The sequence below is a fragment of the Chiloscyllium plagiosum genome, chromosome 5 (genome assembly GCF_004010195.1).
Source record: "Chiloscyllium plagiosum isolate BGI_BamShark_2017 chromosome 5, ASM401019v2, whole genome shotgun sequence".
Taxonomy (NCBI): domain Eukaryota; kingdom Metazoa; phylum Chordata; class Chondrichthyes; order Orectolobiformes; family Hemiscylliidae; genus Chiloscyllium; species Chiloscyllium plagiosum.
The window spans coordinates 89908008-89931861 of NC_057714.1; the positions used below are offsets into that span (position 1 = coordinate 89908008).

Genomic DNA, 23854 nt, shown 5'->3' on the forward strand with positions numbered 1-23854 from the left:
ACAAGTCCATACCGACTCTCCGAAGTGTAACCCACCCCCCTATTATTTACCCCTAACCTACATATTCCTGAACACTGTGGACAATTTAGCATGGTCAATGCACCTAATCTGCACATCTTTGGATTGTGGGAGGAAACCGGAGCTCCCAGAGGAAATCCACAGACATGGGGAGAATGTGCAAACTCCACACAGACAGTCACTCAAGGTGAGATTCAAACCTGGGTTCTTGGCGCTGTGAGGCAGCAGTGCTAACCACTGAGCCACCGTGCCGCCCAATCTAAATTACCACAGGGTTGTTCAATATTACTTCTTAAAAAAAACACAAACTAACTCAGTGCTATTTCCATCACCTTCAGTGCAGATTCAGAAAGTTTTCATTTTCTTTCAATTTGAATTTTAAAAACAACTCCAAGTCTATAGGGCAGACCAATGGAAAATTATTTAATTGATATCTTTGTAACAGTCATTTGAGTACCTGGACATGCGCCCAGTGAAGAATTTACAGACCATATCTTGATATGTTTTTGTTAAATATCTTGTGAAGAGTTGAAACAGAGTAAAGGAGAACATTGATCACATTGGTAGAAGGAATGTGAACAAGACAGCATCCTGTTAAGGTGACTAGCAAAAAAATGGTGACATAAGGAAAAATAAATTGTGAAGAAAATAGTTAGGCTGTTAAATACAGTGCCCAAGAATGTGTTGGACCAAATCCAGCCATAACTTTCGAAAGAGAATCCGACAAGTTCCTAAAGAACAAACTCTTTGCAGGCTGATGGGGAAAGGGTAGTGGAGTAGGACTAGCTGGGTTTCCCAAGTGACAATCTAGTATGGATACAATTGGCTGAATGGACTCCTTCTGTATTGTTACCATTTTATAAGTTTTCTGATCTAAACTGCATACGTCAATATGCATGTAGATGAGGAATGCGTGGGTGGGATTTTTGTTGAGAATGTGTTTGAATTATACCTTTGGATCAGGCAGGTGAAGTATATTTGTATGTATAGGATGCGATTTGGACTATGTCGTTAAAATTATGCTAAACAAGAGCAGTTTGTGATTTTTCTGGGTTCAGCCTGACAACTAGCTTAGCTCAGTGAAGGGACTACCTGAGAAATGTGTGAAGTTCACTGGGCTAATGGGGAATAAACTTTCCAGCTCCATGCTTCTGGGGAAGAAGAAGAAAGCAAGGAAGGAGAGAAACTGTAGTCAAGGCAGTCAGAAAAAAAAGGAAGTAGCAGGTCCTCTCCAACTGAAACCCGATCTCAGACGGAGACAGTCTCTAGTGGAAGAGACATATTCAACAGCTATTTAAGAAATCCAAGAGACTCATTCTGGTATGGCCATAGGGAAGGAGAATCATCAGAGCATGCTTAATTGCTGATAATGGATTTAGAAGTTCTCTGAAAACTGAGAAAGAGAGCCCTGAGTCCGGAGAGTCTGTTAAAATTACGACTCAACAAAACTGAAAAACATGAAGACGTTGGAAGCGGGAAATGACTGGGTTGCTCACTATAAGAATTCTAACACCAGGGGAAGTGCCATGAGTTTAAATATAAAGGAGAAAAGATCTGTGTAGTTTTAAGTTGCCTACAAAAGAGTGTATAGTCAACAGTGTTTCTCGGTATTTCTTATAACAAAAGTTTTAAAACATGAAATCATGTTGTGTCATCATTTTCAGCTATTCACTGGTATTTGAAATTGTTTTTAAATGTTATCAATGCTATTTCTCTTCAGCAATCAGAACAGTTGTATTGTGTAGCTGTGAAACAGATAAAGGTGAGGTACATTTGTATTTGTAAAGTGAATCTATAAATAAGGGTGCTCTTGTGATGAGGTTCAAGTCTCACCTGTTCCAGAGGTATGTAAGAAAATCTCTCAAATAGGAGATCAGATACATTGTACTGTCTAGTTTTATATACGTCTCTACACACCAGTTACGGCGCATTCATAGATCGTGTATGTGTATACAATGATTAAATAAGTAGAATAGATAAAGGTGATAAGTGTGACTTTGATGGATTTCAAAGTATCTGGCATAATTCCACAAGCAAGTAAATTACATTTCGAATTACTGACCAATAATTGTAGATAATTGGGAAGAAATTACTGAGATTAGCTGCATAGAGAACAAATGTGATTTGTTTTAATTGACAATATTCAAAGAGAAAGCTTGTATTATTATTATTGAATTATTATTAAACTTTCAACTTGTATGCTGACAAAATGAATCTTGACATGTAATATTCATTGACAGTATTCCCCCTGCATTGTTATTGCAGCAACGGTAATCATATCTTCAGGTGTCATAAAATCAAATTAACTTTTCGCAGTTTTAGCAGTTTAAGGGCTACTTTTTCATAGAGCCTTCAAAAACTTGACAGTCAATCTTGCACTTTGAACTCCACCATCCTGATAAAAGGAGCTTTTGTCTAGATGTTAACGGCGTGTACAATCGCTGTGACTTCCAAAATGTGTCTGCCTCCTTTACACTTAACCCATCACCCTCTTTAAATAGAATGGCATTCAGCTGAAGGCTGTGATTTGTCGCCTTGCTCAGTGTGGTTGAGGTCATTCAATAATGAGCACCTCAGTCAATCATTCATCAGAAAATTGCCCTAGCCATTATCTAATTTTTGTATGCGCATCCAATATTCAATGTGAGTAACCTAGCGTGGCTGTCCCTGTGTATGTAGCAAAGGGAGGAGAACAGCCATGTGTGACTGACAGTCCAATAAACAGATAACTGAGGAAAAGCATATGAGAAACGGGTTTTCTGCATGATTAGCGTTTAGCAGTTGATCAATCAAGAAAGAAATGCTTCACTCACTCACTCAAAAATGTGAAAAATGTGGAAAAGTCTTGATTAAGCATGTGAGAAGAAATAACAAAGCTATTGAGTCTTAAGGAAGCAGCACAAGCACAAATGACCAGTAGACCAGTGAGGTCACAGGTTTGATCTCTGGCCTCTGCTGTCAAGTCATTTCTGATGATCAAAAAAAAAGACAGCTATAAAGATGTTCAGTTCTTTTCAACAATGTTATGGTCCTGGCTGATCGTAATACTGGCTACGTCAAATCCCAGAGAGAAGCCTACCTTGATGGATCATTTTGTTTAATTGCTGCAGTTGGTTAACGTGATGGCTATTCACTGAAACATACTCAGTGAAGGCTGCAGGTGTTCCTTAATAACGGAACATAAATTTATCACTCAAAATCAAATAAAAAGCTATAAAACAGTTAGAAAGATCTTAACACAAACAGCAAAAATAAATTTCAACCTAACCAAAAAAGACCAAAGAACTGCGGATGAAGGAAATCAGAAGTTGCTGGCAAAACTCAGCAGGTCAGGCAGCATCCGTGGAGAGAAAGCAGAATTAATGTTATGGATCCCTTCTTCAGAATTACTGAGCTGTCCCAGGAATTTCTGTTTTTGTTCCAAATTTCAACCTGTTGCCCAACACATGCTTTCACAGATGGTCATTGGAATATCATTCCTAGCCCTTCTTTTCCATAATTGACTCTTCACAATTTCTTTTCCTTGGACTGCTGAGGTAGTTTTATGACTCTTTTCTCAGTCTACTTGCATCAAGCATTTGCAATTCTGATGGCCTAAACTTTTTTCAGTTCCGGCAACTTGAAGACTTCTACACAGGCTCTCCCAGTTTGGAAGCACCACAGACTAAAACCACATTAGCTAATGAACTAAATGGAACTGGAGTCTGAAGTTGTCTTGCACAGATCCTAACATTTGCCCTAGACATGGTAAACGGGGGCCAAATTGGCACCTTGCTTTGCTGACAGGGATGTGAAGGTCCTGCTCTAAGGGGTAGTATAGACATCGGACTTCCTCTTACCCCTGAACTAACCACACAGATTTGATACCAGACTGCAACAACCAGGTCTGAGATTGTCACTTGGATACTGCAGTCTCAGGCGTCTGCAGGAATGCCCAGCATTGGAGAAGGTCAATGAACTTCACTACAGCGCAGCATTAAGTACCACCATCTTCTCTCTGATACCTCCCATTCACTCGCTGTTACAGCACCCACCTCCTCCCAAAGCCCATGCTACACCACTCTCACTGCAACATCTTCACCACTCTCACTGCAACAGCCCTCTGCACCACTCACTCGCTTGGGTCTTTCCCCCACCTGCATGGCAAATAACAGCTTTGCCTCCCACTTTCATCGCCTTTAATATTTGCCTCTTTTCCATTTCAGGAGGAAAGCAGCTTCCAATAAGGTAAAAAGAGTCAAGGTGGGCCATGGGCTGCTTTCTGCTTCTGATTCTCAACCCATATACAGCATCCTGACTGCCATTGGCCTGAGTGGCTAACTGACCATATCTAAGCCCCTGGACTGGTATCAGATGCCAGTCTTGCCTTTCTGTGCTGGTAATCCCCCCTCAGCAAAGGCTGTTCTCCTTGACTTGACTGAGGCTTGCTGACAATTACGGCCATGTTTCCTGGCTTTGTGTCTGCACGGCAAGAAATAAGTTATTTGAGCCTGGTAACTCTGGCTGAGGGGGCAAAAGGCAAAACATCAAGACAAGGCAACGCACGGCAGTGATGCAGTTAGGATCTAAGTAAGCGCAGAGCGAGCAAGTGTTATGCCAGCAAGTGAAGAGCCCGGGGATGCAGTCTAGTCCAGTCCATGAGTCCTTGCTGCAGCCTTACAATGATAGCTGCTGTTGGCCAATGAGGTGTTGCACTGAAGTGTCTGTAAGTGAATCAGAAATGTGCCATATGGCTTATTAGAGGCTGGCACATCCTGGATGCCAATGTCCATGGATATGGATTGCATGTAGCTGATGCCCACAGAGCATGTGTTAAAATGTTGATGCCCAATGTCCAATATGGAGTTCCCGAGGAGTGAGTGGCAAACTGAAATCACCAGGTACTGGCTCTGATTTCTATGTTAGGATTTTTCCAAGTCTGGCTTGTTTGCTGCATGTAGTAAGATAGAAATCTGAATATTAATGAGGTGCTTTGTGGGATTACTAAGGTATTTAACAAACTATTATTCTCCTTAGATGGAAATGTGTTGCTGGAAAAGCGCAGCAGGTCAGGCAGCATCTAGGGAACAGGAGAATCGACGTTTCGGGCATTAGCCCTTCTTCAGGAATTATTCTCCTTGGCATGCATCTTGCTGCTGTCGAGTGAGATATTCGCTACACCGCTTGGCAAAAACATAGAAGACAAGAGATGCTCCCAACATCAACGCGGGCATCATCAGATTTCTCATCTGATTCTGCTACACATTTCATTGTAGCCCACATCACTCAGACCCCGATAAGATTCCATCCTTTTATTATACACCTTTTATAAGAAAAGTTCTCACTCTTGATCATTATCAAGAAATACTTTATAGTGTCAGCTATGACTTAGTTTTAGCATTCTTGGATCTGAGTCAGGAGACTGTGGGGTCAGGACCAACCCAATGCAGAATATAGGCTGACACTCCAGTGCAGTACTAAGGGATCACTACACTGTCAGAGTACATTGGTTAAGATGGGAAACCAAGCCCTTGTCCTCAGATAGATCTAAAAATCCGATGGGACTATCTTAAAGAACAGGGAAATCTTTCCTCATTTTCACTCTAATATTTAACAAATGGCTGACAGATCCTCTAGTCATTTGTGGAACTCAAAATCTGGCTGCCCTCTTACCTACATTATAACACTTCCTATGGACTGCATAATGGGATAAGCTGAGGTTTTGAAAAAGTGCTATATAAATGCAAATGCCTCCATTTCTTTTGTAGCCTCCCTGCTTAAAGAACGTGTTTGGACATTGGAAAAGAACAGGACTGGAGTCAGTTCTCTGCCTATGCCCTTGACCTGTGAAAAACAGCCATTTGGACAAACTATGGCTGCATGAGGCAAAGTGTGCTCTAGATGACAGGAGACAACTAGAGGAATCAAAGTAGAAAAGTGGAGAATAATGACAACTTTGTTTATTGAACTGGATTAAGGTTAGTCAATTGGAAGACTTTCAGCTAAACCACAAGGCTTCCCAATGTAATGTCTTCCTTACAGGATTATAGAATGGACAAGGAGAAAGTGAGGACTGCAGATGCTGGAGATCAGAGCTAAAAAATCTGTTGCTGGAAAAACTTATGCCCGAAATGTTGACTCTCCTGCTCCTTGAATGCTGCTGATTTGCTATGCTTTCCCAGTGCCACACTTTTTTACTCCAGCGTCTGCCATCCTTACTTTCACCAAGGCATTGAAAGAGGTTATTCCGTCCACAATATCCAGGACAACATGCTGCAAGAGCAACTTAGCTTGTCACACTGCCCTGCCCTTTCCCAATAGACCTGCAATTGTTTGGCTGTACCACATTCCAAAGATTATATGCATTTTCTTTCCAACCCCAATCTGAAATTCCAACTTCTCTGTGTTCCTGAACTAGATAACCATTCATGGTTTGACACTTGGGAAATCAAGATAAAATTATTCATCTTTAGCTGCAAAATATTTAGCTCAAGGCTGGGTAGAGGCGAGAGATTGCAAAGATGAGGGATGACTGTTGTTAGAACAGGATAAGAAACGGTGAAGAAAGGAGGGGCAAAGGAAAGGAATAGAGGTTGTGAGGGACAGTGGGATAGAAAGGAAAGGCAGTGGAGAGGGAGTGGGGAGTGTTGAAGAGTGGTGGGGAGGCATGAAAACAGAATTCCAGGGTTATAGACTGTCTCATTAATTGGAAATAGGACAGGACAGCCATGTGGACATTACCAATGTGAAATTCCTTGCAAGGAGTGTTAACAAGGGATAGCACGTTATTAGCTCATAGATAAATAAAATCTGCATAATTCAACTTTGGAAGCAACTCTTCCTCTGCCCCCACCAGCAAACAGCCGATAAAACTCTGCTTCTACTTAGACAGCGAATACCATGAGGAAATAACTGTCATTTATAATTTTGATGAATTACACCATACAAACCCATACAGAATGCCTGTCTTTGACAACTGTCACCATTCTCTGAGTTAAATAAGCACGAGATGGGGTGCTTTTTGATCCACATGTTGTATTTATACTGCTCCAGTACACAGTACAGTACACAGTTAATCAGCAACAAAGAAACATGAATAAATTCTTCAGAAAGACAATTATCTGATCCTTGTCAATAGCTGTATGTTTGATGTTCCAGCACACCCATGATATATGTGAAATGCTGAAGTGCTTTGAATTGTTTACTTATCAACGTATTTGCAAATGTCCACATTTCAAATCTGAATTAATCAAGCCCTTTAAAAATACCAGAGGTGTCTCACAGAGACGCAACATGTACCTTTTTTTAAAATTCATTCACAGATTGCGGGTGTCACTGGCCAAACCAGCATTTATTGCTCATTAATAATTGACCAGAAGGCAGCTAAGAATGTATCACATTGCTGTGGGTCTGGTGTCATACGCAGGCCAAACCGGGTAAGGATAGCAGTTTTCTGCCCTTACGGACAAGGTGGGTTTAGTTCAGTTGGCTGGATGGCTGGTTTGTGATGTGGCATGTGCCAACTTCGCGGGGTCAATTTCCACACCAACTAAGGCTACCATGAAAAGAATCTTGTTCTCAATCTCTTCCTTTGCTGAGGTATGATGACCCCTTACATTTCAACACCACCTATAATGAGCGGGCAGCCTATGGTCTGGTAAAACTATGGTTACCTGACATAATACTAATCACTGGAACGTAGGAGCTTGCGGGATGACCTTATAAAAGGTTTATAAAATCATGTGGGGTATGGATAAGGTGGATAGCAAATGTCTTTTCCACAGGGTGGGGAAGTTCAAAACTAGGGGCATTTTTTTAAGGTGAGAGGAGAAAAATCTAAAAGGGACCTGAGGGGCAATTTATTCACATAGAGGGTGGTTCGCTGTGGAAAGAACTGCCAGAGGAAGTGGTGGATGCAGGTATAGTTACAAGATGTAAAATACATTTGGACAGCTGCATAAATAGGAATGGTTTAGAGGGATATGGGCCAAATGTAAGCAAGAGGGTCTAGTTTAGTTTGGGAAACTTGGTTGACATGGACGAGTTGGACCGAAGGATCTGTTTCTGTGCTGCACAACTCAATGACTCTGACATTGTGTGGCCTGAGGTTATGATCTGTAGCCAGATGATTACAATTCCCTTCTCTCTTTATGACTCCCTGCAGCCTAGGGCTTCAACATGGAGAATTAAAGAATGGCGGGTAAACTGGTTTGTCCCTTTCCTATTGGTGGACCAAAACTTGAACTATTTTTGAACACAGAACCAGATTGTTTGGATCCTTAGGCATACTATGTGAAAATTGAATTCTTATCTACATGGGTATTTGTCTTCCAATCAAATTTTGACTCAAACCATTTTCCTAAAGGATTTGTGGCCCTGTCATCATTCCCTATTGCCTGTTGAATCATGATTGATTTGCAAACAAATTATAAACTTCCCAACTAGGGCACAGGAATAGCACAAGAAAAACATTGTGCTCAGGAATCACCTTCAACCATTCACTTACAGCTTTCGAAGTTAATTTATATGAGACAGTAAAACTGGCTGGAGTTAAGCTTTACATTATCATTTTCAATGTGCCGTTACAAACTATGCAGTACAGTCCTCTTATGGGGCCACCTCCATGGTAACCAAAACAGTACTTTTATCCAAATGATCCTATTAGACAAACCATTCAAGTATATCTGTACTAAACACAATTTTCAGAAATTGTCCTTCAAATGTCCTGGAATTAAAGTCATTAACCCATCACTGACAGCAATGGGTTTAATGCAATGAGTGTAATCGTTCTGTTGAACTCATTAAGACCGAAACTACTTCATATCAACTAGAGCAGGAAGCCTTTCCAGAGACCATGCAGACGTCTACATCTGTTCATGAGAAACTCCAGAACACAGAACCATGGGGTTAATGATCTGCAAACAGAAATTAGACTATTGTTTTTCAGGGTTAGAGTTTTTTGAACAGTGGACAATTCGCTTCTGCCCACAGTGGATAAGCCTTGCACTAAAAGCAGCAGTTGAACTCATGCTCTATATTTGTTGTCATTTTGTACACTTTAAGGTTGGGGCAAATTTCAGAAGATGAAACAGCTTTAGTGCTTGAGACAGCAAATGTAAAAGAATATTGAATCATTTCACTTGTTTGTGCTGTACATAATATGATACAACAAGCATCTTAAATACTTCCAACAAACCAGCTGTGTCCCCTCATATGAAAAGAATTAATTTGTCTTTAAAGTATATGTTCTTTAATCAAATACAGTTATGTACTGCATATTGATTCTCTGGCATTTACTGCACACCAAGAGATTGCTTGTTGTGTTGGCAAATTTTCCCTATCTTGCCAATTCATCTCTGTTTTGCATTGAATTAGTTCCCTAGGAATAGTGGGTGCGTTTTGGTAGGGAGTTCGGTGGTGGTGGGACTATTGTAATTACATTATTGCACTACTTCCATATTAAACCTGACAGTCATTGACATTACATTTTTTCTGACTTTGGTTTCAGCTTCAGTGTTCGCATACAAATTTAAAGCAAGTTTCAGAATACCATAAGAGGTAATCTATGTTGGACTTAACAGAATGGTAAACTGTAATGGCTTTGAGTAACTACAATTTTAAAGATCAAGTTATGGTACCAGTTTGTCAAAGTCGCAAGGATTACGTTACAAGATTGCATGATTTGTAAAGAATTATTTTTAACATTATTATTTATCAGAACAAGCTCTTGACCTACACGAAATGGCAGCAGTTCCTTGACGCCTGTCAATGTGAAGGAGAAAACTGAATAGGGAACTGCGTCAAGACATGAAGATTTAGCTGCATGAGTGCCCATTAAAATTCCTTGGACATTTTTGATCAATCACAGATGTAGCACAAATGGGTAAAAACCATGGCTCTGAGGTTCTTGCACACAGAGACCACTAAGAGTAATCTCATTTTGCTCTTGCTTTGCCAACATAGCACATTACTGAACAGACTGAGAACTGACCAAAAATGACTGAAAGTTTGACTGACAGCCAAGTCCATTAGTTTGCATTTTAATTTAGTAGAAATCAGTGGAAATAGACGCTTGTCAAAACACACTCTTTTGAAATTAAACTTACATGCTGTATTTCCATAGAAAGTAAGTTTGATGAAAGTTAAGTTTGCATTCTGCACAAAATTGTTTTCAACTATTACAGCAGTACAAATTTTGGGATAACTTTGAATCTTTTGTTTCAAATAAATTGGGGAAAAAAACCACTCAATATGTCTTGCAAAACCCTCCAATGGAATTACTGCGGCAAAATCAGTGTGACCAACCTGTTTTGAAAATTTCATAACGGATGGAGAAGCCAGCTCCGTGTGTTTCATAGTCGGACACAAACTTTACATATAGCAGTGGTCCTGTGGAGATCTGTGGAGAAGGGGCAATCTTCCCACAGAATTTTCCCAGGGATGGTGCTTTCTCATCTCCACCGTCTCGTACCTCCACAAAATCATATCTGAGGGAAAACACAGGGAATTTAATTAGAAGCGTTCCATTGTTAATGTATTCAACAATCATTCATTCTTTTTCTTGCTTCCATACATCTAAAATGTGGATACCTGAATCACCATTGACCAATGATCTTGAAAGGTTATCCATGTCTTTCCTTCCTTAATGCAGCCTGCTGAATGCTAGATTTAGAAAGCACCTGTGCACAAGTGAGATAGATTTTGAGTAGTCTAAGCATCACAACCTAATCTTAGAACATAGAACATTACAGTGCAGTACAGGCCCTTTGACCCTCGATGTTGCACCGACCTGTCATACCAATCTGAAGCCCATCTAACCTACACTATTCCATGTACGTCCATATGCCTGTCCAATGATGACTTAAATGTAATTAAAGTTGGCGAATCTACGTTGCAGGCAAAGCATTCCATACCCTTACTACTCTCTGAGTAAAGAAACCACCTCTGACATCTGTCCTATATCTATCACCCCTCAATTTAAAGCTATGCCCCTTCGTGCTCGCTGTCACCATACTTGGAAAAAGGCTCTCCCTGTCCACCCTATCTAACGCTCTGATTATCTTATATGTCTCTATTAAGTCACCTCTCAACCTTCTTCTCTCCAACGAAAACAGCCTCAAGTCCCTCAGCCTTTCCTCGTAAGACCTTCCCTCCATATCAGGCAACATTCTAGTAAATCTCCTCTGCACCCTTTCCAAAGCTTCCACATCCTTCTTATAATGCAGTGACCAGAACTGTACACAATACTCCAAGTGCAGCCGCACGAGAGTTTTGTATAGCTGTAGCATAACCTCATGGTTCCACAACTCGATCCCTCTATGAACAAAAGCTAAAACACTGTATGCCTTCTTAACAACCCTGTCAACCTGGGTGGCAACTTTCAAGGATCTATGTACCTGAACACAGAGATCTCTCCGCTCATCTACACTACCAGGAATCTTACCATTAGCCCAGTACTTTGCATTCCAGTTAATCTTTACCTGACATTTATTTCAGCACACATTCTAGTGGGCACAATACCCTGTGTATTCGGATACTGAGTCATACTGGGGCTTGCAAGGTCACTGATTCCTTTAGCTGTTCTACATTGGGCAATAAGACTAGAATAATGAGCCACATCACTTAAAGCTAATGTGCAGCAGGGAGCTTGTATAGTCTTATTCCCTTCCCTGGCCCAGAGTCATTGAAGATTAAATCCGAACAGCTTCACTGGCTGAGATTGGTTGTCTCGGTATATAGATCAAGGCCCTGGTCTCTACCATTCAGAATGCTAGAAAGTAGAATCCAAGTGAAAAATGTTCATATAGATTTCTTTGTCATTGATTGAGATAATCTAATTAGGCCATATATAACACGAACCATCTATACTCCTGCCTCAGAATATCTGCTTCCAAACCTCTCACCACCAGATTTCAATAATCCAAAATTCTCTTGCTCAGTCTCTATCCTCCATTATTCATATGCTTCAGTTTGTCCAAAATGTTGTTGTCCATATCCATATTCACACTATCCTATTGGCCCATCTCCTTGTGCTCACTAGTTTCCAGTGGCTCCTGGTCATCCAAAGTTTCAGTTATAAAATGTTCATCCCTGTATTCAAATTCCATCATGGCCTAACCCCTTTGTAATATCTAGAATGTCCTTTTGAGACTGGATGACTAAAGAATTTGAGGGTTTGATTAAGAAAAAGAAGGAAGCATATGTCAGGTATAGACAGGATAAATCGAGTGAATCCTTAGACTATAAAGGAAGTAGGAGTATACTTAAGAGGGAAATCAGGAGGGCAAAACGGGGACATGAGATAGCTTTGGCAAACAGAATTAAGGAGAATCCAAAGGGTTTTTACAAATACATTAAGGACAAAAGGGTAACTAGGGAGAGAGTAGGGCCCCTCAAAGATCAGCAAGGCGGCCTTTATATGGAGCCGCAGAAAATGGGGGAGATACTAAATGAGTATTTTGCATCAGTGTTTACTGTGGAAAAGGTTAAGGAAGATATAGACTATAGGGAAACAGATGGTGACATCTTGTAAAATATCCATACTACAGAGGAGGACGTGCTGCATGTCTTGAAATGCATAAAAGTGGATAAATCCCCAGGACCTGATCAGGTGCACCCTAGAACTCCATGGGAAGCTAGAGAAGTGATTGTTGGGCCACTTTCTGAGATATTTGTATCATTGACAGTCACAGGTGAGGTGCTGGAAGAATGGAGGTTGGCTAACGTGATGCCACTGTTCAAGAAGGGTGGTAAGGACAAGCCAGGGAACCATAGACCAGTGAGCCTGACGTCGGTGGTGGGCAAGTTGTTGGAGGGAATCATGAGGGACAGGATGTACATGTATTTGGAAAGGCAAGGACTGATTAGGGATAGTCAACATGGTTTTGTGCATGGGAAATCATGTCTCACAAACTTGACTGAGATTTTTGAGGAAGAATCAAAGAGGATTGATGAAGGCAGAGCAGTAGATGTGATCTATATGGACTTCAGTAAGGTGTTCGACAAGGTTCCCCATGGGAGACTGGTTAGCAAGGTTAGATCTCACGGAATACAGGGAGAACTAGCCATTTGGATACAGAACGGGGGGCTCAAAGGTATAAGACAGAGGGTGGTGGTGGAGGGTTGTTTTTCAGACTGGAAGCCTGTGACCAGTGGAGTACCACAAGGATTGGTGCAGTGGTACTCCACTTATCTGCTTTTTGTCATTTACATAAATGATTTGGATGCGAGCATAAGAGGTACAGTTAGTAAGTTTACAGATGACACGAAAATTGGAGGTGTAGTGGACAGTGAAGAGGGTTACCTCAGATTACAACAGGATCTGGACTAGATGGGTCAATGGGCTGAGAAGTGGCAGATGGAGTTTAATTCAGATAAATGTGAGGTGCTGCATTTTGGGAAAGAAAATCTTAGCAGGACTTATACACTTAATGGTAAGGTCCTGGGGAGTGTTGCTGAACAAAGAGACCTTGGACTGCAGTTTCATAGCTCCTTGAAAGTGGAGACGCAGATAGATAGGATAGTGAAGAAGGCGTTTGGTATGCTTTCCTTTATTGGTCAGAGTATTGAGTACAGGAGTTGGGAGGTCATGTTGCAGCTGTACAGGACATTGGTTAGGCCACTGTTGGAATATTGTGTGCAATTCTGGTCTCCTTCCTATCGGAAAGATGTTATGAAACTTGAAAGGGTTCAGAAAAGGTTTACAAGGATGTTGCCAGGGTTGGAGGATTTGAGCTATAGGGAGAGGCTGAACAGGCTGGGGCTGTTTTCCCTGGAGCGCCGGAGGCTGAGGGGTGACATTATAGAGGTTTATAAAATTATGAGGAGCATGGATTAGGTAAATAAGCAAAGTCTTTTCCCTGGTGTCGGGGAGTCCAGAACTAGAGGGCATAGGTTTAGGGTGAGAGGAGAAAGCTATGAAAGAGACCTAAGGGGCAATGTTTTCACACAGAGGGTGGTACGTGTATGGAATGAGCTGCCAGAGGAAGTGGAGGAGGCTGGTACAATTGCAACATTTAAGAGACATTTGGATGGGTATATGAATAGAAAGGGTTTGGAGGGATATGGGCTGGGTGCTGGCAGGTGGGACTAGATTGGGTTGGGATATCTGGTCGGCATGGACAGGTTGGACCGAACTGTCTGTTTCCATGCTGTACATCTCTATGACTTTTTGAGAATGTAGCACTCTTGTCTCTTGAGTATCCCTCATTTCCTTTGTTTCACCATTATTTGTTTAGATCCCTTGAACTGTCTCAACTCTTTTCTCCTGTAAAATTTTCCTTATAATCTACACCTTTAACCAAATCATTGGTTAATGATTCCATTGCTTACTGTCGATTTTTGTCTGGTAGTGCATTGAAGTTCTCACACTAATGTTACACTTTAATTAGAGGTTTTGTTGTTTGTTAATATATTCGGTAAATAATTGCTTCAAAGTTATTAATTGTGAAATACTTTTTGTAATCAGTTATTTTACTGATCTGTGCTGTGAGCAAATTCCTATCTATCAATAATGTTGGGGTTGAAGCTTTATTGTGGTCACTTCTGCACCAAATTTTCAATGTTAACTTAAAATAATTAAGGTAATATTTTACAAGTCCAAATTTCTCACGTGATTATACTAGTCCTCCCTGTCTCAATTCTCACTCTGCCAAACAATGTTCTCAAGCATAGACCGATTAATAAGCACTTACATTCAAATAATCTAAGCTCATTTAGTGTGTGTATGTGTGTGCGTGGTAGTGTCTCCACTTGAATTGTGTCAGTCTCTATATTTGCACATACCTGAGTATTGTTTAGGTGACAGTATTTGTGTGTCTGTGTATTTGTGTCTCAGTCTTATGGCAATGACACGGGTCTTAGCCACCAGCTATAGAGCTGATAAGAGGCACCTCTTTCCAGGAAGGGCAGCTGCATTACTCAGGCACAAGACAGACCAGTCATTGGCCTTTCCTCAATTAAGGACCCCATGAACAGCAGTCCACTGGGAAGGTTGTGCTTGCTGCCAGGACCACACTCACCCAAGGCCCAGTATCATTACTGGATCCCAGGCTGCAGTTGAGTTGAGTCATGGGAGGCATTGACAACAAGGCCAGGGTGTGGCTCTCAGCAGACACTCTCCTTTCCTTGTGGTAAGTCTCTGGATCAAACATCAAGCATCTTTGAGTGAGGGACAGCCTGACAGTCTGCACACTGTCCTACATTACTTTTGTGCTGCCCCATGCCAAGTCCCTGGCCATACTGGATTATACCAATACCATCAAGACAGACCTTTAGGTAGGCATTAATTGGACACTTAAGAACTACAGTTGGTGGCAGGGAATCACCAGTGACTTGAAGACAGGAATATGGCATTTCCCCACCTGCTGCACTCCCATCTGACTAAATACTCCCCCTGCTACTGAACTGGTATGGGTATGTGTCTACAGGTATGGTGTGTGACTACTGTTGCAGATGTGTATTTATTGATGTAGGTATGTTTCTACTGGTGCAAGTGTGTGTTTACTGGTGTAGGTGTGTATCTACTAATGTGGATATATGCCTACTGGTGTAGCTATGTGTTGACTGGTGTGGGCATGTGTCTCCTACCATGACTATGTGTCTATTGGTTTGTCTGTGTGTCTGTAGGTGTGGCTATGTACCTACTGGTGTGGGTGGGTGTCAACTAGTGCGTGACTATGTGTCTATCAGCATGGTTGCGTGACTACGGGTGTGGCTATGTGTTTACTGGTATTGGTGGGTGGTCAACTAGTGATATTATGTATCTACTGGTGTGGGTGGGTGTCTGTTTGTGTGGATGTGTGTCTAGTTGTGTGTTTGTGTATTTGAACATTACCGTGCCTGTTTACATGTGTGAATTTGTGTGAATATATGATTGCTTAAGAAAAGGAACTGTTATTTTCACACTGAATTGTGTAAAACAACTTACTGAACTCTAGGAATGCAGCCTCACCTACTGGGAGTGCTTTTTGGCATTTGGAAATGTTTGTTCTGTTCATGGAGAGGAAATGATGTAAGGACTGCCCACATTGCTGATATGCACTGCTGGTGGTGTAGCTCTTTGCCAGCAGCAAACTCTTCCACAAGCAGCCCTCAACTATGCACCAGGGAAAGAGTGACTTTTGCAGCTTGATAGTAACAGAGTGTCAACATTAAGCTGATGTTTTCAAGTCACATACTAACAGCTCTGAGCAATTACTGTAGTGTATTGACAGAAGGAATGGCAATGTATAAACAACAGAACTGCCTGATATCACACCTGAAAAAATAGTGAAGTTGCATCCTAATGACTGTCACTTGGTGCTAGCTAATGTGATTTGTTTTGGTGCTTCTCAGTGTCTTAGAACATTGGTGACAGTTTAAAAGTCAACAACATAGTGTTAAACTGCAAAGTTGTGCACACTTAAACATGACTTCAGAAAAATGGAGAAACATATTCAGATCTCTGCAATCATCTTCTTGGCAATTTTCAGGTATGAAAATGGAAGTATATTGTGAAAAAGATTGGAATTGAGCTGCATGATGAGCGCTGCCCCTCATTACTACAGGGTTGTACAGCAAAAGTGAACATAATCTAAAAAATGTTATCAAAAAGGGTTCAGTACTCTAAAAGGAGTGGTTCAACAAGATAATGTCATCTTTAGAGATCATATAAAAGGCATGTGCATCAAGGAGTGCAAGGACTGAGCTACAGAGAGTGAGTTGTGGTTTCCTATGATGAAGAGAAGTCATTATATCAGACATTAAGATGTATCAGAGGGTGTGAGAATGAGGATTTTATTGTGTTAGGTACAATGACAGATCTATGAAAGTCTGGCCCAAACTGAGTACACAACCTCAGGGCTCCACTGACAGATAAACTTCACAAGATATTTTCTCACTAAGATCTGCAACCCCTCAACCACATCAAAAACCTATGACATACGTTGTGTAAATAATGTGTACATGACCAAAAGTATTTTGAACACTTTTTAAAAACGTTCTGATTAAACTGCCTCGGGATATATTTGCTGAGACACTCAATTAATTCCAATGCAGTAAACAAATAGACACTTCCTGTCACATGATGTTAGATATACCAAAGCAAGTCAGCTGCAGCAATTGGAAATGAAGTAAATTCAATGGAAACATGAGATATAGGCAATCCGTGCTGTGACTGGCAATGGCAATGGGAGATTAGACTCATGCTGCGGAATATTTTGCATAAAAAGAAAGACTGACATTTCCACAGCACTTTTTACAACCTCAAAGTATCCCAATGAATCTTACAGCCTACCAATTGCTTTTGAAGTGCAGTCACTGTTATAATATAATAAACATGGTAACCCGTTAGGCTACTGCGAAGCTCCAGATAGATCAATATGATAATTGGTCAGATAATCTAATATTGTGATGTTGAATGAGAGATAAATATAGGCCAGAATATGAAGGATGACCCCTGCTCCTCTACTCAATGGGTTCTCTTATGGGCAAATATGGCCTCAGTTTAACATCACATCAGTAAAACAGACTTCCGTCGAGATAGGACTCCCTCACTATTAGAATAACGAGTCAGGCTTGACCTTTGAGTTCAATTCCTGAAGTGAGACTGGAATCCAGAAACGTCTGACTCAGAGGTGGAAGTGCTACCAATAAGTGTGATGGATGGTAAATATATAAAGTCAAACTTTCATTAGCAAAAACAAGTGACAGCCAATAGCATGTCAAATGTTGAAAGCTATGAAATGCGTAAATACTGGGTGAATGTTTATACAAACTTGGTGCAGTAATAAATTTTAAGACTATCATGTGACACCAATAACTTTGCTTATAAACACCTACAAACACTTACATTAGAATTTTGCAGCATTTTAAGCCATTTCTAATCTAACTTCAATAAACAATATAGACTTTCACAGCACTGAGGAACAAAATATGAACACAATGTCACAAAATGAGTTGAACAGAGATTTGAGAAAGAATATGAGACCACCAAAGTGACAGACTTAGACTGTGTGGGATGTTAAACTGGTAAAATTCTAATCCTGGCCCCAATCTGTCAGTTCTGGTTTTAACAGAGACAGGGCAGCAGGTTGGCAAATGATGGAAAGGTGGTGTTTTATGATACTGTTACTGGACCAGGTTAATGTTCTTGTGATATGGGTTCAAATCCCACAATGGTTACTGCTGAAATGGAAATTCAGTTAATCAATCAATACTCAGATAGTGAATCCTCAGGTCCTGAAGCAGTCCATGTCCAAATGCAACAAGACCTGGTCAATGTCCAGGTTTGGGCTAGAAAGTGGCAACTAACATTCACGGTACAAATGTGCCAGGTAATGACCATCTACAGCAAGAGAGAATCTAACCATCACTTTTTGACATTTAATTGGATTAACACCTCTGAATCCCCATTCTGAACATTGTGGGGGTAACCAATGACCAGAAACTGAAATGGATAAGCCAACACAAATACTGTTGCTGAAAGAGTGGCCAGAGGCTGGGCATCCTGCAATAAGTAACTCACCTTCTGTTCCCACAAGGCCTATCCATCACCTACAAAGCACAGGTCAGGTCAGGAACATGACAGAATACTCCTCACTTGCCTGGACAAGTGCAGCTCCAATAACACCCAAGAGGCATCCAGAACCAAGCTGCCTGCTTCATTGGAACCACATCTGCAAGCATTCACTCTTCCACCACTTAGGAACAGCGGCAGCAATGTGCATCTTCCTACAAGATACACTGTAGAAATTTACCAAAGATTCTCAGGCAGCACCTTCCAAATCCATGACCACTTCCATCTTGAAGGACAAGAGCAGCAGACACAGGGGAACACCACCACCTGCAATTTCCCCTCAGCACATCGATTCTCCTGCTCCCCGGATTAGATTAGATTCCCTACAATGTAGAAGCAGGCCTTTCGGCCCAACAAGTCCACACTAACCCTCCGAAGAGTAACCCACCCCCCTCTGACTAATGCTCCTAACAAATATGGACAATTTAGCATGGCCAATTCACCTGACCTGCACATCTTTGGAATGTGGGAGGAAACTGGAGTACCTGAAGGAAACCCACACAGACACGGGGAGAATGTGCAAACTCCACACAGACAGTCACCCGAAGCTAGAATCGAACCTGGGACTCTGGCGCTTTGAGGCAGCAGTGCTAACCACTGAGCCACCGTGCCTCTCCATGCTGTCTGACTGGCTGTGCTTTTCCAGCACTGCACTCTTCGACTCTAATCTCCAGCATCTGTGGTCCTCACTTCCTCCCATTTCCCTGCAACCCCCTCACCATCCTGATTTAGAAATATATTGCTGTTTCTTCACTGTTGCTAGGTCAAAATTCTGGAACTCTCTTCCTGGTATAATCATGGGTGTACCTACATCAAATGAACTTCAGTGGTTCAAGTAGGCAGCTTACCACCTTCTTAAGGACAACTAGGGATAGGTAATAAATGCTGGCCCAGGAAGGGAAGTCTGCATCCCATTAATGAATAAATAAAAGCTGAAAGCTGAGATAAAGTCGAAGATTCATACAGCATGTATACAGTTACTTCAGTTCAATTAAACCCCACTGACCATGTTCCCAAACTGAGCTAGCTCCACTTCCCTGCACTTGGCCCATATTCTTCCAAACCTTCCTTTATCATGTACTTATCCAAATGTCTTTTAAATGTTGTAACTGTACTCACATCCACCACTTCCTCCGGATGTTCATTCCACACACAAACTACTTTGTGTAAAAATGTTTCTGCTCATGTCCTTTTTAAAACTTTCTCCTCTCACCTTGTAAATATGCCTCCTCGTTTTGAAATCCCCCAACATAGGGAAAAGACATCTGCCATTCACCTTATCTATAACCCCCCATTTTAAAAACCATTACAAAGTCACCTGTCAACCTCTTACATTCGAGTAAAAAAGTCCCAGCCTATCCAGCCTCTCCTTATAACATCCTGGTAAATCTTTTCTGAACTCTCTCCAGTTTAATAATATCCTTCCTATAACAGGGAGACCAGGATTGGACATGATGGTTCAGAAGAGGTCTCACCAATGTCGTCAACATGATTTCCAAGCCTTAACTCAAAGGTCTGAGCATTGAATGCCTTCTTAACCACCCTGTCTACATGTGATACAAACTTCAAAGACTTCAGAGACTTGAATCCCATGATAGATTTAATCGATTGCTGAAAAAAATCCACCTGGTCCATGAATGTTCTTTAGGAAAGGAAATCTGCCATCATTATCAGGTCTGGCTTACATGTGACTCCAGAACAACATCAATGTAGTTGACTCTGAACTGTCCTCTGAAATGAATCAGCAAGCCACTCATTCAAGGGCAATTAGGGATCAGCTACAACTTCTGGCCATGACAGTGATGCCTATGTCCCACAAAAGAATTAGGAAATCCATTTGCAGGAGGCAGATATAATTTAAATATTATAACATATCAACATGTTCCATATTTAATCACAATATGGAATTTAACAATGGCCAGGTTTTCTCAGCCCCAACACCTGGTCTTCCCACCCCAACCTCTCAGGTCCTGGACCTGTCAATCTCTTTCCCAAGGCCTTCTCAATCTGACTCTGGACCTTTAATTTCTCTTGAGCTTCCCTGACAATGTCAGCTCAACAATGTAACTGCCCTCCCGCCTTCCCCTACCCACCCTCCATCACTCCCACCTCAACCCCAGCCTCCTTGATCTTCACTAGCTCCACATTGTGATGGCCTTCCCCTTGACCCAACCATCTCCCCCACTGATGTCTCCCTGATATTTGCTAATTGCAGACATCAATCTTTCTATCCTTTCCCAGCTGCCACAATGTGTCATGAAATTCAGCTGGACCTTTGGAAAGCCTGTTCCTCTGGATTTTCTGATCTAAAACCAGCTTAATGTTCACCTTCTGCCTCTGAGTTCATATCTCGCCTCTCATCCCAGACCTGCTCATTTTCTGATCCATTTCCTGTGGAAGCACTCATTAATTCTCTACCCACTGAAAGTGAGGATTTGTGGGGCAGATTGGAATCCAAAGGGAGAGACCTACCTGATTAATGTGCTCTGGTAGCTAACCACAGGGGCATTCATGACATTAGCCTGGGAGCAGGCTGCTTGAATGCTTTCTCAGCAGTGAAGGTGTGAAGGACAAATATGTTGAAAAATTGGGAATGATATATAATGCAGGCAAAGCCCCATTTTTAGAAACACTTTCTCAGACCATTTTATAAATGGCATAATAATGCCAGTCTTGGAGAAAATGTTTGACAATATTTACAAAGCAATTAAAAGCAACAATGGTAATATGTCCCAATCTAAAACAATAAAATTCATTTTTAAAAATTCTCTTCCATGATGATAATAGATAACTACGATTTGGAAATACAAAATGTAAATGTTCCTATCCTGCAAATAGCAAAGGTCATGGACAAAACTATATTATTTTGACAATGATTCCATTGGGGTCAATTTACTCAGTGTGCAGGCTGTTTTTTTGATTAATGAGAGATTTTTTTTTTGGTGTACTTGCAGGAATATACAAGGTTACTCCAAGTACATTGTTGGAGGTCACATGCATTACAACCAATGGAAGAGTGAATGGCTGCTCAGAGTATATCTGCAATAATGGCACAGAAGCACTTGTTAATTATCATAATGGACGAATAAGTGTGCCTGGTCAGTTATGGAGTGCACACATTGGAGTGCTGGTCGAAGGAATCAGCACTAGGATCACCCACTTCACTGGGAATTCATGTGATCATTGATAGTTTCAGTGAAATGCACAGATGCCTTCTCCACTTCTGAGGGGGGTGACTCCATACAGACAACGGATCCAACAGACATGACAGATGATTGCGAGAAATAGAGTTCCATGCCAGGCAGTGAAGATGAGTGTCAGTTCTCTTACACACGGCTTTTCAAGGTCTGTCAATTATCTTGCAATGTTTCAGATGGTTAACCAAGGGGGTTGCAAGTGTCAGCATATTTGAATACTTTTACAAACTAAAAGCAAACCCAATTTTATCCATGAAAATACTGAAAATGGAGCATGAAAAGACACGTAATGAGAATATTTCATAATGTTACAACAGGTTACACAATCACATACCCAAAGTGACAGCAGGCAAATAAATTTCATGAAGGTCCCTTAATATCCTTAAATCATCAACATTCTTAAACTTTAAAATGCTTGCTCTGAATTTTCTCATTGCAGCTAACAAGGTATTTGACATCTTATTTTGTTATGCCAGCAAGGTTTATATTGAGTGGCCTTCTATTCTCCATGTAAAATATTCTCTCAAGTGTCACCATTTCTTTTCTTCACGGATGATGACATTCAGCAGATGCCAATGCGAAAAAAGCTGCTGTAGTATGCGGTATCTGAAAATGTGCACCTAAGTAGAGACCAGATGCTGGGAAGCTAAGCAGGAATTGGAAATGCTGAAGATATGAAGACTGCATTACTTCGGGTATATGCACAGATAATTACATATGCCTAAATTCAATCCTTATGCTTTGTCGTCATAGCAATAATATTTATTAACAGTGCTCTTCAGCTGATTCTATACTGTATCTCATCAGTCACCTGTTACATGCTCCACACGATATTCAGTTCCATTGGCTTCAATTGAATTGAATATCAGGCGGAGCGTATAATGGCCAGCAAAAGCAATTCTGCCTGCATTACATCCCCCACCAAGTCTAATTTCACACCACAGAAATCCATAGGAATGAACCTATTTCTTCAGTAATGATACACTTATTATAGCACTTTGCCTCAGCCATGCCAGTTGAAGCAAGCACTGGACTGATATTAGGCATGACTTTGAGGACAGAACTAATCATGGATGAGGATGAGGCAAATTAGCTGATGAAGAAAAGCTATTGAGTGTGTGAGTAGAAGCTTTATCAAGAATGCATATCCTGCTGAATTTGACCTTAAGGAATCACTGATGAAGAAGAAGGTACTACTTGATTGGCAACTTATGAACAAACGTACTTGTCTCAACAAATAATAGAAGCTATTCCGACATAAGTGCAGGCTATTATTGAGCTACATAAAATACCAACAAATCTCAAGGTTGGCAATTGAGCTTCAAACGCCAAATCCATCATGACTACCATTTTCAGTAAGGGCAAAGTTACCTCCTCATTGCCCATATCTCAGTCTCTACCACTGACAGTGAATCCTAAACTTAATATTCCAATGCTCTATTTCAGTTCCCCCAATCCCACTCGCCATAAACAGTGAAGTGAATTAAATATCCCATTGTATATTGTGAGTGGCCATCACCTTCTCAAGGTCAATGGCAATAAATGCTGACCTTGCAATTCACATCCCTAGAATCAAGAAAGCCTCAAATCATATCAGTTAGTTTAGGTTTGCCAAAAGATAAGATACAGCTTACAGTATCTTCATTAATAGGGCATAAGGTAAGAGAGCAAGGAGGTAATGTTGAATTTGCATATGACACTTGTTAGACCTTAGTTGGAGCTTGCATACAGTTCTAAGTGCTGCTTTATAGGGAAGATGTGAACGTATTTGAGACAGTGCAGAAGCTGTTTAGAAGAATGGTTCCAGGGATGAAAAACATTAGTTATGAGGATACTAAGCAAAATGAGGAAAACCTTTTCCGCTCAGATTACAGTGCACTGCCTGGAAGTGTGTTGGAGACAGCTTCAATTGAGGCATTCAAGAAGATACTTGATGATTATTTGGATGAAAATAATGTGCAAGGATGCAGGGGAAAGGCAGGAGATTGGCACTCGGTAATGATGCTCAGTTACTGAGCTGGTGCAGGTACGAAAGCTGGCCTCTTTCTGCATTGCAAAACTTCTGCGGTTCTTTGATGTTTGACTGAATCCTCCAGCAGTGTTA

The 23854-nt window shown here is 41.1% G+C and overlaps 1 protein-coding gene across 4 annotated transcripts in view; it reads right to left on the reverse strand.

Annotated features, from left to right (window-relative positions):
* nrp1a (neuropilin 1a) overlaps nucleotides 1-23854 on the reverse strand; it is a 184108-nt gene that overhangs the window by 125705 nt on the left and 34549 nt on the right. For all 4 annotated transcript variants that reach the window (XM_043690622.1, XM_043690621.1, XM_043690620.1 and 1 more), the window contains exon 3: nucleotides 10303-10484. In XM_043690622.1, the coding sequence (XP_043546557.1) occupies nucleotides 10303-10484 (182 nt within the window). The remainder of the gene's footprint in view (nucleotides 1-10302; nucleotides 10485-23854) is intronic.